Source organism: Ursus arctos, unplaced genomic scaffold (assembly GCF_023065955.2).
Source record: "Ursus arctos isolate Adak ecotype North America unplaced genomic scaffold, UrsArc2.0 scaffold_25, whole genome shotgun sequence".
NCBI classification, from domain to species: Eukaryota; Metazoa; Chordata; class Mammalia; order Carnivora; family Ursidae; genus Ursus; species Ursus arctos.
The window spans coordinates 25,393,690-25,409,398 of NW_026622930.1; the positions used below are offsets into that span (position 1 = coordinate 25,393,690).

The window sequence follows — 15,709 nt, forward strand, 5'->3', positions numbered from 1 at the left end:
TGAGTGTGGAATTTTATCAAATTCTCTGCATCTACTAAGATGAATATCGTTCTTCTCCTGTAATTTGTTGATGTGTCAAATGTCGTTTTAACATTTTCTAATGTTAAGCCCCTTCTGTGTACCTTGCTTGTTCATGGTGTCCTATCTCATTCCTATGTTGCTAGATTTGGCTGGCTTATATTTTGATTATAATTTTTGCATTTATGTTCATAAATGAAGCTGGTCTATAATTTCCCTAGTACTGTCCTCAACTGGTTTTGTTACTAAGATTAAACTAGGTGTCCAAAATGAGTTGAGTATTTTCTTCTCCCATTCTTGAGAAGAGTTTAAGATTGGAATTATCTGCCCCTTGAAAGATTGTTAGAACTTACAAAATTATCTGGGCCTCAAATTTTCTTTGTGAGATTTTTAACTTTTGTTTCAATCATCTTAATACTTACAGGACTGTTGAGGCTTTCTTTATCTTCTTGAGTCAATCTCAGGTAAGTTATACTTTCGTATTTGTCCATTTTGTAGGTTTTCAATTTTATTGGAATAAATGGTTAACAGTATTAAACTGTGATCACAAAGACAGCATGGTACTGGCACAAAAACAGACACATAGACCAACGGAACAGAATAGAGAACCCAGAAATGGACCCTCGGCTCTATGGGCAACTAATCGTTGACAAAGCAGGAAAAAACATCCAGTGAAAAAAAGACAGTCTCTTCAATAAATGGTGCTGGGAAAATTGGACAGCTACATGCAAAAGAATGAAACTTGACCACTCTCTCACACCATACACAAAAATAAACTCCAAATGGATGAAAGACCTCGATGTGAGACAGGAATCCATCAAAATCCTAGAGGAGAACATAGGCTGCAACCTCTACGACATCGGCCAAAGCAACCTTTTTCATGACACATCTCCAAAGGCAAGAGAAACAAAAGATAAATGAACTTGTGGGACTTCATCAAGATAAAAATCTTCTGCACAGCCAAGGAAACAGTCAAAAAAACTAAGAGGCAGCCCACGGAATGGGAGAATATACTTGCAAATGACGCTACAGATAAAAGATTGGTATCCAAGATCTACAAGAACTTCTCAAACTCAATATGCAAGAAACAAATAATCAAATAAAAAAATGGGCAGAAGATATGAACACTTTTCCAATGAAGACATACATATGGCTAACAGACATATGAAAAAATGTTCAAAATCCTTAGCCATCAGGGAAATTCAAATCAAAACCACCTTGAGATACCACCTTATGCCAGTTAGAATGGGAAAAATAGACAAGGCAAGAGACAATTGTTGGAGAGGATGTGGAGAAAGGGGATCCCTCTTACACTGTTGGTGGGAATGCAAGTTGGTACAGCCACTTTGGAAAACAGTGTGGAGGTCGCTTAAAAAGTTAAAAACTGAGCTACCCTATGATCCAGCAATTGCATACTGGGTATTTACCCCAAAGATACAGATGTAGTGAAAAGAAGGGCCATATGCATCCCAATGTTCATAGCAGCATTGTCCACAATAGATACATTGTGGAAGGAGCTGAGATGCCCTTCAACAGATGACTGGATTAAGAAGATGTGGTCCATATATACAATGGAATATTACTCAGCCATCAGAAAGAAGAATGGAGGAGATTATGCTAAGTGAAATAAGTCAAGCAGAGAAAGACAATTATCATATGGTTTCACTCATTTATGGAACATAAGAAACAGCAGGGAGATTGGTGGGAGAAGGAAGGGAAGAATGAAGGGGGGTAACAGAAGGGGGAATGAACCATGAGAGAATATGGACTCTGGGAGACAAACTGAGGGCTTCAGGGGTGGGGGGGTAGGGATTGGGATAGGCTGGTGATGGGTATTAAGGAGGGCACATATTGCATGGAGCACTGGGTGTTATATGCAAATAATGAATCATGGAACACTACATCAAAAACTAAGGATGTATTATATGGTGACTAACATAACATAATAAAAAATTATTATTAAAAGAAACAGTATTCTTTTTGTCACCTATGCAATATTTGTTTGTTCTATAGCTTTTCCATCCATTTTATTATTTATCCATGTCTTCTCTCTTTTCTTGATCAGTCTCAGCAGAGAACTGTCCATCTTATTAGGGTTTTCAAAGAACTTTTGGCTTTGATATTCTCTAGTGTGCTTTATTTCTGAATTCTCTGATTTTTTTGCCCTTATCTTTATTATTTCTTTTTATTTTGATTTATGATGTTTTGTTTTTATAATGTCTGAAATTAAATACTTAGAAATTAATATTCAGCCTTTCTTCCTTTCAAATGAAAATTTTTAAGGCAATAAATTTCCCTCCACACACTGCCCTTCATTGTTCTCCATACACCTGGACATGCGGTTTTCTCATTATCATTCAGTTCTAATACTTTTACATTTATTTCCATTATGATTTCTTCTTTGACTATTTTTTTTTAGGTTTTAATTTAAATTCCAATTAATTAACATACACTGTAATATTAGTTTCAGGTATACAATATAGTGATTCAATGCTTCCATACAACACCCGGTGTTTGACTCTTTTTAATCCCTGAAATTCATGAGGATTTGTTATATACTGTACTTTTTGTTATTGCCATTCAATTTAATTACAGTGTAGACAGAGACTGTCCCTGTATGATACCAATTCTGTGAAATTTGTCTTATTTTATGATGTAGGGGATGACTGGTTTTATGAATATATTATGAGTCCTTGAGAAGGTGTTTTCTCTAATTATTAGGTACACACTTCTATGTATGATCAATTGATAAACCTTATCAACTTGTTCAAATCCTCTTTATCTTTGCTGACTTAAAACAATCTGTTTAGTTTATTAGAAGTATGTAGAAATCTCCCACTAAGACAGTGGATTTATAGACCCTCATGTACTTGTATCAATCTTTGTTTTATATATTTGGAGGTTATATATATATATATATATATATATATATATATATATATAATATATATATATATATATATATATATATATATTGGGTGCACTTAGAACTGTTTTATCTTTCTGCTGAACTAAACCTTTACCTTTTGTCTTATATAATTACTCTCTGTAAGGAAATTTTACATCTTAAAGTCTATTTTAGCATATGTTAATATAGCTATACCATGTTTCTTCTGGTTGGTATTTACATGGCATTTCTTTCTTTATCCTTTTACTTTCAACCACTCCTTGTTCTTCTCCTTAGGTGTATCTCTCTCTGGTAAGCAGCACACAGTTGGATTTTTAAAAACATCAACTTGACACTCTTCTAACAAGTTCAACCCATTTATATTTATTTGATTCTTGACACTGGGACTTGGTTTGCTATGTTCTAAGTTTCGCTTCTCTTGCTTTTTCTAAGCTTTCTGCTCAATCCATTTTTCTTCTTCCCAAAGGTTTAGAATTTCCATATTTTTACTCTTTTGGTGGTGACCTTTGAAATTTCATACTGTAATTTATCTTTAAAAAGTCGAAGTTAAATCATATCCTACTCTCACTCTCAAACTATTCAATAACCACAGAAAATTTTAACTCAAATCACTTGCAGGCTATTATTGTCATTTACTATATTGTTGTCTATTACTGTGTAAGCCATTCAGAATGTGTTCTCTGACCACTGTGGAAATAAGAGAAACAGACAATTAAAAGAAGGAGAGAATGCCAACTATCTGAACATTAAACAATATACTTGGTGTTATATGCAACTAATGAATCATCAAACTTTACATCAAAAACCAGGGATGTACTGTATGGTGAATAACATAATATAATAAAAAATATTATTATAAAAAAATAAATAAACAATATGCTTATAAACAATCCATGGGTCAAAGGATAAATCACAATTGAAATTTAAAAATATTTTTGAACTGACTAGCTCCTTCTGTTCCCTATCCCTCTCTGGGAAGTGTGAAAAAGGAAGGTTTTTTAAAGAAAGATTTGATTAACACAGGTTATTGGAGACACTGATCTTACCAAATTTCTCTCAAATGGGAGAAAACAGTTCAAACCAGAACATTATTATTATTACTATTGATCTTAGAAGATTAAATCACAAGAATAAGCACTCAGAAATAGCACACACATACATGCCCATATTTATAATTATGACTTATTAAAATAGACATTTATTATCTCTGATTCAAGCTGCGTATTATAATATTCATTTCATTTGAAATCAGATACTAATTAAGAAATATAAGTTGACTATTTACAAAACATAGCTTAGCTGTAACTCATCTTAACATGGATATTATTAAACTGTTTAAAAACCTGACAAACGGTAAGGTATTTACCAAACTAATCTACAGATTCAACACAATCCTATCCAAATCCCATCTGCCTATTTCTGCAGAAATTGACAAGCTGATCCTAAAGTCCATGTGAAAACGCAAGGGATCCAGAGTAGTCTAAACAATATGGAAAAAAGGAACAAAATTGAAAAAAATCACTTGTGGTGATTTCAAAACTTACTACAATTCTACAGTCAAGACAACATGGTACTGGTATATGGCTAGACATATCGATCAGTGGAACAGAACTGAGACTCCATAATACACCCTTACATTTATGATTAAATGATTTTTGACAAAAATGCCAAGATAATTCAACAGGGAAATAATACTAACAAATGGTGCTGGGACAACTGAATATGCATGCAAAAGAATGAAGTTAGACCCTTACACCACACCCTACACAAAAGTTAAATTCAAAATGGATAAAAGACCTAAATGAAAGAGGCTAAACTATAAACTCCTTAGAAAAAACATGCATATAAATCTGTTACCTTGGGTTAGGCAATAATTTTTCAGATATGATACCAAAAACGTAAGTGCAAAAGAAAAACAGATAAATTAGATGTCATCAAAATAAAAAGCTTTTGTGCTTCAAAAACACGAAATGATGACCAACAGAAGGGAAGAAAATATTTCAAAATTACGCATCTGACAAGGGACTTGTATCCAGACTACATAAAGACTGTAACTCAACAATAAAAAACAAATATCCCAATTTAAAAATAGGCAAAGGATTTGAATAAATATTTATCCAAAGAAAGTATACTGATGGTCAAAAAGCACATGAAAAGATGTTCAACATCATTAGTCATTAGGGAAATGCAAATAATAACCACAAAAATGAGACTACTTCCAGCCCACTAGAATAGGTAAAATCAGAAAGACAGACAATAGTAAGTGTGAGCAAGGATGTGCAGAAATTGGGACCTTCATGCATTGCTGGAAGCAAAATGATGCAGTCCCTTTGAAAACAGTTTAGAAGTCACTAAAAAAAAAAACACCAAACAAACCATGAAGTTACCGTATGACCCAACGATTCCACTCCTATGTATACATCCAAGAGAAACGAGAACATAGGTCCACACAAAAACTTGTACACAAACATTTATAGCAGCAGTATTCTTAACAGCTCCAAAGTGAAAACAACCCAGATGTCCATCAACTGATAAATGGATAAACAAAGCATGGTATATCCATCCAATGGAATACTATTCAGCCATACAAAGGAATGAAGTACTGATATATGCTACGACATGAGTGAACCTTGGAGAAACTGTGCTAAGTGAAATAAGTCATTCACAAAACACGACTAATCGTACGATTCCACTTACATAAAATGTCCAGAACAGGCAAATCTATAGAGACAGAAAGTAGTTTAGTGGTTGCTAGGGCTGGGGGAAGGAGGAAACAGATAGTGGCTACAAATAGGTATGAGGTTTCTTCAGGGATAAAGAAAATGTTCCAAAATAAGAGATAGTGGTGTTGGCTGCACAGCTATGTGAATATACTAAAAATCACTGAACTGCACACCTCAAAGTGATGGATTTTACAGTATATGAATTGTATCTCAATAAAACTGTTATTAAAAATGGGGGGAAACTTCACTGATAATACGGGTCTACCTACTTCATTTGAAGTTAGATACCTTATTTTAAGAATTCTTTGGTTATTTATTCAGGTCATATTTGACTGTAAATGCACTGAAAAATAACTATTTGAATCAGAAAGAATATATACAGCACACTCGTAGGTCTATGATGATCTGTGATGGAAAATCTCCTGACTGGACTGTAAGCTCCTACTAAATAGAATGGTCTCATTCATCTCTTTATCCAGCATCTCAAAGAAGTCCTGATTCATTTTGTATTAATGAATGAATGCTACTGGACCAAATGCAGTCTCATCAGAACAATGCATGTGTCCCTTTACCTTTCAAAAGAAAAGCAAAGGAAGAGATGGCATTCTTTGTTTTGTTTTTTTTTATTGGGGCTGGGGAGGAGCTGACATTGAAGGCTGCCTTTCATTTTCTCACACTCACCTGCCTTTGCTGAAGAGGGACGAGACAGTTTCTGGCTATAGATGTGTGCAGCACTTTGGAAAGAGGAAAAGGGGCCAATGGTGTAACTGCCTGATCGACAGCGTGGCAGGCCAGCGGGGCTTGGCGCGATCTGTGTCCCAGGATGTATGGAGGGAGAGGCACTGTCAGGGACTGTGCTCAGTAAAATTGTTGGCTGGTGAGACATGCTGGGGATAGCTGGAGGAATCTGAGATAAAGAAGAATGGTGGCCAGGCCCTGGTGAGAAGTCAGAGGTTGTAATAATAGATGACAAGTGGGTATTGGGAATTTTCTGCAGAAGAGTAGCAGCAGGACCAGAGAAAGAAGCAGAGGAAGAATTTGTATAGACTAATTTAGCCTCTTTTTCTGCTGAAGTGGTAAATCCTATTAAAACAAAAACAAACAAAATAAAACAAAACAAAACAGATCATTTTAGGAAAAACTGACATATAATCTCTATAAAACATGAAGTAAACATTTTTAAACATCAAAATAATCTTAGCATGAAACAGAAATCATGAAAGATAAGAGACTTTAATGAGTGTTCATCATGAACTTAACGAATTATGCCTACCAAGACAACCTGGCAACAGAAACAGTTTAGTTTTTGTCCTAGAATTTCTAAAAGCTGGAGTTGAGACTGCCTCCATCAACCAGAGCAGGCATTTTACAAATGTGGGGGCATTAGGACAAAAGTTTCTGGTAGTGACGGCTAACTCCTCTCCCTCTGCTTTTCACCCTTCTAGGAAAATTTCTAAATATTAAGAAATGAAAAATTCCTCAGAAGGAAAATAGGTTACCAGTAAATAAAAGGGGAATTCTAAGGGAAGAGAAAGAACGAAGAAAAGGAACTTCTTTCGGGTAATGCCTTACGCTTCAGAATCATTTACTATCTGCTGACTTTTTTCCTCCCCTTTTAGGGATTTATCAGAGAGCAGCAAATCTATGTAGGTTTGAAGTCACTCACGAGATAATTTATCAGAGTGAATTTCTGTTGCCTGCTGCTGTTTTGGCTGCTTTATTTTCACTTCCTCCATTGTCTCAGGGTGATCTGAAACAGAAAATAAATACTGAGCTTAGGCTCTCTTACTAATCAAATGCTCTACATATAATCTTGTTTCCAAAATATAACACAACTCATAATTAATCCAGGAACATTATATACCCCACCACACTTTCCCAAGGCTGGCCACATCCACAGCCCTGTTGAGTGGGCAACCAACCAAAAGATTCCCAACTATCCCCAACCCCAGCTAACTGAACCAGGGAAAAATACTTAAACCCAGGGCAGCCATCCATGGATGGAAATAAGCTAGGACATGCCTGGAAAAGAAAAAATAATAATAATAGTAAGTAAGGGCAGTCAGATGTCTCTACCAAGAATTCAAACTAAGGAAACTAAGAAACCAAGCTTGTTGGTGGTACCCATTAGAGCAAAGAAATCATAATACATATGGAGCACTGCAACGACCAAGAGATAGAAAGAAGAGCCCCAATATTTGTTGGCATGATAACCTGGATACTACAATAATTCTGTATTAATTAATTAATTAATTAATTAATTAATTAATTTGAGAGAGAGAGTGGTAGGGGGAAGGGGCAGAGGGAGAGGGAAAGGGAGAGTCTTAAGCAGGCTGCACACCCAGTGTGGAGCCCAACATGGGGCTCCATCTCACGACCCTGGGATCATGACCTGAGCCGAAATCAAGGGTCAGACACTTAACCAACTGAGCCACCCAGGCGCCCACAATAGCTATGTATCTTTAAGTAAACTTCTTAGTTTTACTTCAGCAAGCTGAGTGAGTTTACTTGAGATAGGGTGATCAGTACATTCATGACAAAATCACTCTAATAAAATAAATTCCACTCTAATAAACTAGTTTTTTTCTACCACAGAATTTTGAAAGAGGACAGCCAGGACTAATCATGGACTTGCAGAAATACTCCAAAATCTTTTTCAGGACTAGTTCATATAAAAACTTAAGAAAGGCCATTTTACACATCATCCTTCAGAATGAAAGAACAAGGACATATCAATTATTTTCTGTCACCACCAGCAGTGGTGATACTGTCAGACATGTGTTTGCTCATGTTTGAAATCAGTCCAGATACTATCAGATGTCATAACGCTATTTCTTTGATTGGGGCCTTCCTACTGCCTCTCTAGTTATTCTTGATAGATATAGATAGGTATAGATCTTCTTATGTAGAGGTTGTCCTTAACACGTGAACCCCAGAATTTCCAGGGACCCATTTGTACAAACAGATGCTGACAAGACACACTGTCAGGGCTTCCCCACTGCTGTGAGGGGCAAAGTTACCATGTGAACGCCAATGTAGGCCCGCACCTCCCTAGGTTAGCGCGCTTTTCTCTACCCCAACCTCATTATAAGAACTCCTCAGCCTCTTCAGGCTCTCTTCCTCAACACTGTTACAGGAGGTTTTCAGAGCTTCCACCAACCTTCTTCCTACATTTGCTCACCCAACTCTACTAGACAATAAACCTTATGACAGCCCTGGTCACTGTATACCTAGCAACTACCACAATGTCGGACACACAACAGGTGCTCAGGAAAAATGTGTAAAAGGAATGAATAAACAGATGAATCAACTAGCTTCAGAGCTTAGATAAGCTAAGACTACTCAAAGAAGAGGGCTGGGCAGGGAACTTCTAGAAATATCATTCACTTATACAGTGAGCTCAATATAAATAGGCTTTTGTAGACTAGCCTCTGAACCGAAACAGTTTTTAAAACATTAACACTGTTTCGTTGGGAAAACTCACTCCACATTTTAAATGACCAATTACCCTCACTGTGGTAGTCTTAACAGCAGGGAACGAGTCTCGGTCTTTGAATTTAGTGCTTAGCATACCGACGGAATTGGTGTAGATTTCCTACACTTTACACTTCCCATTTATATTTCAAATGAATCTTACTCTAAGGCACAGAGCTTTGTGTATAACAGAACATCACTGCTATTTTTTGATCACAGGACATGAGTTAGAGAGTTCAGTCCACATTAATTCCAAAATCCCCAAACACGGAGATCCCCCGCAGTGAGCTCTTTTAGAAATGCAGGGGAACATTCTGGGCTATCAGGGTGACTGCAGAAAGCTAAAGGCATTAAGGATGTGGGACTAAGGATATTAGACATCCCACCAGGTATGGAATAATCCCACCCAGCAAATAATTCTTCTACCCCAAATGCCAATGCTGCCAAGCCAGAGGAAGCAAAAAACTTAAAAAGAATGGGAAATAACCATTAGGAAAGGCAGAAGAGCATAGATTAAGAGCACAAGTTTTGAGTGGGGCAGACGAAGGTTCAAATTCCTGTCACACTGTACCGTGAAGGGGACCCTTGAGCAAGTTACTTGGTCTCTTTCAGCTTCTGTTTTCTCATCTGTAAAGAAGCTGAATAATAGCACCCACTCCATATGGTTTTTAAAAGTAAAAAAAATTAGATCACGTCCAGCAGATTACAGTAATATGAGCACTCCCTTAAACGTTAGCTATTATTAGCTTGTCTTGAAAAGCTCTCTGCTGTTAATTTTCGCGAAAAAAAAAAAAATCAGACTACGTCCCTCTTGTTTTGAGGACAAAAATGGAATGCCGCCTCAGCCCCGACCCCCACACTGCAAAATTTCACCATCTTGGTGTCCGTTAGTGCTTACACAGCACATGATTCTTTTTTTTTTTTTTTAAGATTTTATTTATTTATTCGACAGAGATAGAGACAGCCAGCGAGAGAGGGAACACAAGTAGGGGGAGTGGGAGAGGAAGAAGCAGGCTCACAGCAGAGGAGCCTGATGTGGGGCTCGATCCCATAACGCCGGGATCACGCCCTGAGCCGAAGGCAGACGCTTAACCACTGTGACACCCAGGCGCCCCACACAGCACATGATTCTTGACTCTCTTTGGCATGTCTCATTTTTTCACTTGTTCTTCTTATTTTTGATTAATAAACCATCATACTTACCACCCTTTGCCCCGCTATCAGAATAACTGTTGCTGTTTTTAGAACTTTTTGAGTGAGTCCCCAGGAAGACACTTGCAGACTTGTTTTTTTGGGTATAAAAAGTCAACACCTCCTCCAGCTCAGCCTCACTGAAACGAGGAGAGAGAGTATGGTCAGAACAGGAAGCTGTTCTGGAAAATCTTTCCACCAGATTTTAGTCTGGAAATGGAGTCAGCTGGAGAAGGGGAAAATGAAAAGTACAAGCCGAAAACTCCCTATTAATAGATGGTTAAATAGGAATACAAACAAAGCAGTCTAAAAAAATTAAAGCACGATGAGGCTTTCTTCATCCCAAAGTGAATTTTCGAGATGCACTGTCCAATACGGTAAGCAGGAGGCATATATGCTGATTTAAATTTAAATGGATTACAATTAAGTACATTTAAAGATTCTCCTCAGTTAGACTAGCCACATTTCACATGCTCAGTAGCTACAACACAAAGTTCTATTGGACAGCCATGTTCTACATCAGAGGTCAACAAACTACAGACTTTAGGGGGTCAAACCTGACGAGCTGACGAGCAACGTGTTCTTGTACAGCTCCCTGCTAAAAAACTGGTTTTTATCTTTTTAGAGAAGAATATGCTATGAAGACCACAGGTATCCTACAAAGTCTGAAATACTTATTACTGGGCCCTTCGCAGTTTGCCCAGCCCACTTCCAGATAACTAAAGTGTATTCCTTAAAGGAGCCACTTGTCATTTTACTTACCTATGTCAGAAATAAGGAGACCTACCAGGGTGACGATGGAAGAGTTGCCTAACCATCTATACGATGAAGGAGACTGAACTAGATGGTTCTAGGACATTTCAGATATTGAAATTACATGCCCTTTATGAACATCCACAAAATGGAAAGTATAAGGAATGTGATGAAGGCCCACAGGATTCTTCCAGTAAACATATTATGCATGGATTTTTTAACACCTGTGGGAGGTTCTCAACGGCCTTCCGCATTTTTTTCCTGGAGCCGGGCTGTATTCCAGATGAGCAGCCTTTAAAAAGGCAAAATATTCCTGCATTATCACAAAGAACCTAGATCCCATCTTCAGAACACGCTGTAATGACAACCTAGGAAACCGCTTCTATGAATCTCAGAGCAAACCCCACGGTCTCCAGAGTAGTGAAGTGCCACAGAGTAAGCACCTGAAGTACCTATTAAAGATCCACATGCAGTTGAGGTTACAAATGGGTGATTGCCTCTGCCTGTCTGTGGGTTTTATCTGGTCCTTCACAGAAAGGGCAAGGGAAAGGCTAGTCACAATACAAACTGCTTGATGCCTCCTCTCTTAACCTTTGCCCACTTCATAATCTGTGTTTCCTTGCCTGCCTCCTGCAGGGATCTGGATTTACCAACTTCCATGGAAGTATCCATGTACCCCCAACGTAATAAACAAGCCGATGCTAGAAGAAATTTCCAACAATCATCACTTAATGTACACGGTAATAAATACGTTCCAGCATATTTTATTTCTAACTCGATATAATTTGTTTTAGTACCAGTAATTCATTTTTAGCATCTTAGGCCTGGTAAGGGAATACACATCACTTTTCAAAAAAAGTGGCTTTTCTTTTCTTTTTTTTATATTGTAAGGATCTTGAAGATCCCTAGGAGGAACTGAATATTAATCCTTTAACTTTTAAAGTAGAGTCATTTTCTGAACATACTCTAGTTTTTCTTTCCTATTTTTATAATGTTGATATGAGAAATCATTTCTTGCTTTGTTTCTATACTTGATTATCAATCATATAACTCAAGACCCAAGAATGTCAACAAAATAACATTACACTACTATAAACTCCAACAAAATGATGTGTTTGTTTCTTGTGTGTTTTTAAGCACATGATAGTGAGGCTATACTCAGGTCTGTACAAAGTCTTAAACACAGATCATATTATCTTGGCGACTGATAACCCACCACCTGATTTAACTTCATAAACCAGCAGATAATCGATATTCTCCTGCTTTTCTCCCCACAGTGACTTTGATGGTTGAAGACTAATTAACGGGATTATACAGATGTTTTATCCTTTACTGAGTACTTCTGTATGACTCTCTGTTTTAGAAAAAGGCCCTCCAGTATGAGTCTTACAAAATTTTAAATGAAATGCCTTTGTTACTCTTTCCTTTGGAAATATACTGTAAATGGACAAAATGGTCTGACTGATTTATATCAAGATAGAGCTGAATGCTGAGATTTTCAATCCTTAAAGGCTAATTCTACACATGAAGGACTTGTTCTATTTTATATAAATTAGGCGTAACCCTCACAGTGCTGAGAAAGTGCCAATTCCTCAACCCACTCAATGTAGGCAAAATTTGGTCATCACTACTGCATCAGTAGGTCAGGGATAAATTCAGATCCAGTAAACACTGGAAGCCTCTAACTTCAACTTTCCAAAGGGCTCTCTCAGCATTTCAAGTGGGGTGTACTTTGAAGGCTGTCTAGAAATACAGCCCAGATACCCAGCAGCAGTGTTTTGATAACTGAAACCATGACAACAACAACATAATTGGCTGAGATATGGAGAGGCCAGGTCTATGAAACTCTTTTTCTCATTCTGAGAGTGATTTTACTCACATCTATATGTTAGAAACAAGGAAATATTGAGAACTGAATGGGACAGTATGGCAGATAGAATAAGAGAGTTTTTATTAATCAAGAGTATCTTCTACCTTGCTTCCCTGATGAACTCCTGAAAGCTTTCTGTATTCACCCCATCTTCCTCTTCTTCTTCAAGTTTCTTCTTTGATTTCTTTTCAGCCATCTGTTCTGTTTCCTACCCAGTTCCCAACCCACACAGGAAAACAATAAGATAAAACGGACTCCTGATAAATGCACACTTCATCATCTGGTTTCATTACCATTGGGCTAATTTGTCTTTATAGTAAAGATACTTACTTCCTCCATGTACTTTTGCCACCTATAAATTTGATACATTATTCTCTGTCATTATTTCATAAAACATTTTGGAATTTCCAAATAAAAGTTACAGAATAAATGTAAATTTTTATCATGCTTTCTGCCCACATAACCCATTCAAAAAGAACATTATAGTAGCTTAATAACATCTGTGCTCACACTTGCAGCTTTAACAGTATGACAACAGAGATACTGTATTTTGTTAGAATTAGGGAGAGAAAAGATAGGTCTTGGAAGGTACTCCTATACCAGCAACCAAACTGAGTAAATTCTTCACTTATATAAGACATACCAAATTCTCAACAGGTCTAGACTAAATTGCAGCTATCGATTCGGTATATCGATATTCTGCTAATCATTCCACACATCTTTACAAATGCCATTTAAATTTCCATGTCTCAGTTTTCCCTTCGCAAAATGACCATACTTTTTTCTCCCAAATACTGGTATTTCCAAAGCATTCTAAGACCCTTTGGATATCAGGTGCTTTGTAAAATATTCTAAGTAGTGTATTTCCTGGTGTGGGTATAACATGATGTCACTGTTTAAGATGGTTTCAAATACAAAGTATAACTCTCTCAGGAAAGAAGATTACATCATTCTATTAAATCCACAAGTTAATTTGCTCTCAAATAGTCAATTCACCACTGTCTACAGGCATAATAATGACAATGCAAACTCACATAGTCCAGGATTCATCTGAGATACAATAGCACGCAAAGGGAATATGCTTTTTGATAAGCATTAACTATGGCCACTGGGCTTTCAGAAGTAATAAGTAGCTTTTCAGGCCAGCTAGGTTAAGGAGCGAGGTCCAGCTCCCTGTAACAGTTACACACAAGGGCTGACAACACTAGAAAAGAGAAGGACCTCTCCGCCCAGCTGGACCCAGGCCTCTAGCCTGCTGCTCGTAGTGTATGGCAATCTAAAACACAAGAGTAAGAAATAAACCACCTACCTTGTTATACACAATAATAAAATCACCCAGTTGGTGGGCCAAGATTCTTCTGCGTTCCAGAAGTGCCAAGCGTCGACTGGGTAATACCATCCTCAGTGAGTGCTGGAGGTTACTGGACGCTCGTTTAAGGAAGCGAACCACTAACTCCTATTAAGAGTCATCAGGGAAAAAAAAGCAGGGATTGTACTAAGCAACAGAAGACAGGCTACGAAGGGTTTAACCAACAGAGATATAAGAACAGGTACATGATACATTTCAACAAGTAAGACCCAGAGCAAAAACATGAGGTATAAGGAGGATACAGAAAGACAAAACAAAAGAAACTTACTCTTTCCTCAATAAGCTGGCAATCAGAAAATCAAAATAAATACATATGCAAATAAATATATATTAAAGAAGTAACTGTAAAAGTGCCACAACTCACATGCAAATAGTACTATAATAATTCAAAGTGTAGATATCACTTCTGATAGGGTGATCAGAGAAAGCTACTTAGGGAAAGTAGTTTTCAAGGACAGACAGTGGAAATTAAAACCATGGATGAAATCATCAAAGGTGAGAAGGAAGAGAAAGAACACAGAAATATTCATACTTAGAGACAGGAAAAAGGAGGAAGAATCAGAAAAACAAAAACAAAAAACCCATGGTAGAAACACCAGAAATTTACCCAAAAAACCCAAGGAGAAAAGAGTGGCAATGGAAGCCAAGGGAGTTAAAAGCTCTGTGGCAAAAGCTTCCAAGAGACCAGAGCTGAAAAGGACCAGGACCAAGACAAGGCCATTATTTCCATTGTGAGATAACTTCAAGAGAACACTTTCAGCACAGGAAAGGGAATAGAAGGAAGAGGCTAAGAAGAGCACGGGTAATAAAGAATAGAAGCCACTCATTTAAAAAAGTTTAGTGATAAAGAAAAAGAAAGAACCAATACTCTATGTGTGAGGGGTGGTGGCTTCTTTTTTCCTTCCCCATGGGGAAGGGGGTTCGTGGGGGGGGAGCTGAGAGGAAAGTCATTAAAGGGTACAAAGAGTACATCTCACTTGGCATGGGGCAAAGGATTTGGAAATCTGAGTAGACACCAATCAGATCATTCACAGTATGACAAATGCTTCCAAGAGAGATTTTGTGAGACCAAGGGCCTTAAAGAGAATTGTTTCTTCCCTCCCCACTCCCCCACAACGTGATAAAACTGATAGATTTGAGGACCTTCTATTGATGCGCCTCCCGTGAGTTATGTGATAAAGAAATCTCTAACCCTAACCTGAGGCAGAGAAGACAATTCGACCCCTACCTTCCTCGTCAACAAGACCACCACAATCATCAGGAAACGGGTTAGGGTTTGCTCTCTAGCTAGATTTTCAAACAGGAACGCACAGAACTGGTATTAAGTGTTGTAGTGATGATCCCAAGTAGTCTCGTAAAACCCCCCTCGAAAAGCTGTGTGAGTTCCAAGCCAGCGCCTGCAG

The 15,709-nt window shown here is 37.5% G+C and overlaps 1 protein-coding gene across 45 annotated transcripts in view; it reads right to left on the reverse strand.

The window, feature by feature from the left end:
• Positions 1 to 15,709, reverse strand: part of TTLL5 (tubulin tyrosine ligase like 5) — a 277,235-nt gene that overhangs the window by 158,675 nt on the left and 102,851 nt on the right. For 29 of the 45 annotated variants that reach the window (XR_008961400.1, XR_008961417.1, XR_008961418.1 and 26 more), the window contains 5 exons: positions 14,247 to 14,393; positions 13,042 to 13,145; positions 10,327 to 10,454; positions 7,316 to 7,399; positions 6,331 to 6,732 (listed from right to left, as the gene is read on the reverse strand). Coding sequence is in view for 27 of the 45 variants with exons in the window: in XM_048220011.2 (XP_048075968.1) it covers positions 6,331 to 6,732; positions 7,316 to 7,399; positions 10,327 to 10,454; positions 13,042 to 13,145; positions 14,247 to 14,393 (865 nt within the window). In the remaining 18 variants the exon portion in view is untranslated. The remainder of the gene's footprint in view (positions 1 to 6,330; positions 6,733 to 7,315; positions 7,400 to 10,326; positions 10,455 to 13,041; positions 13,146 to 14,246; positions 14,394 to 15,709) is intronic. The other 16 variants (XR_008961414.1, XR_008961413.1, XR_008961416.1 and 13 more) reach the window with 1 other exon arrangement.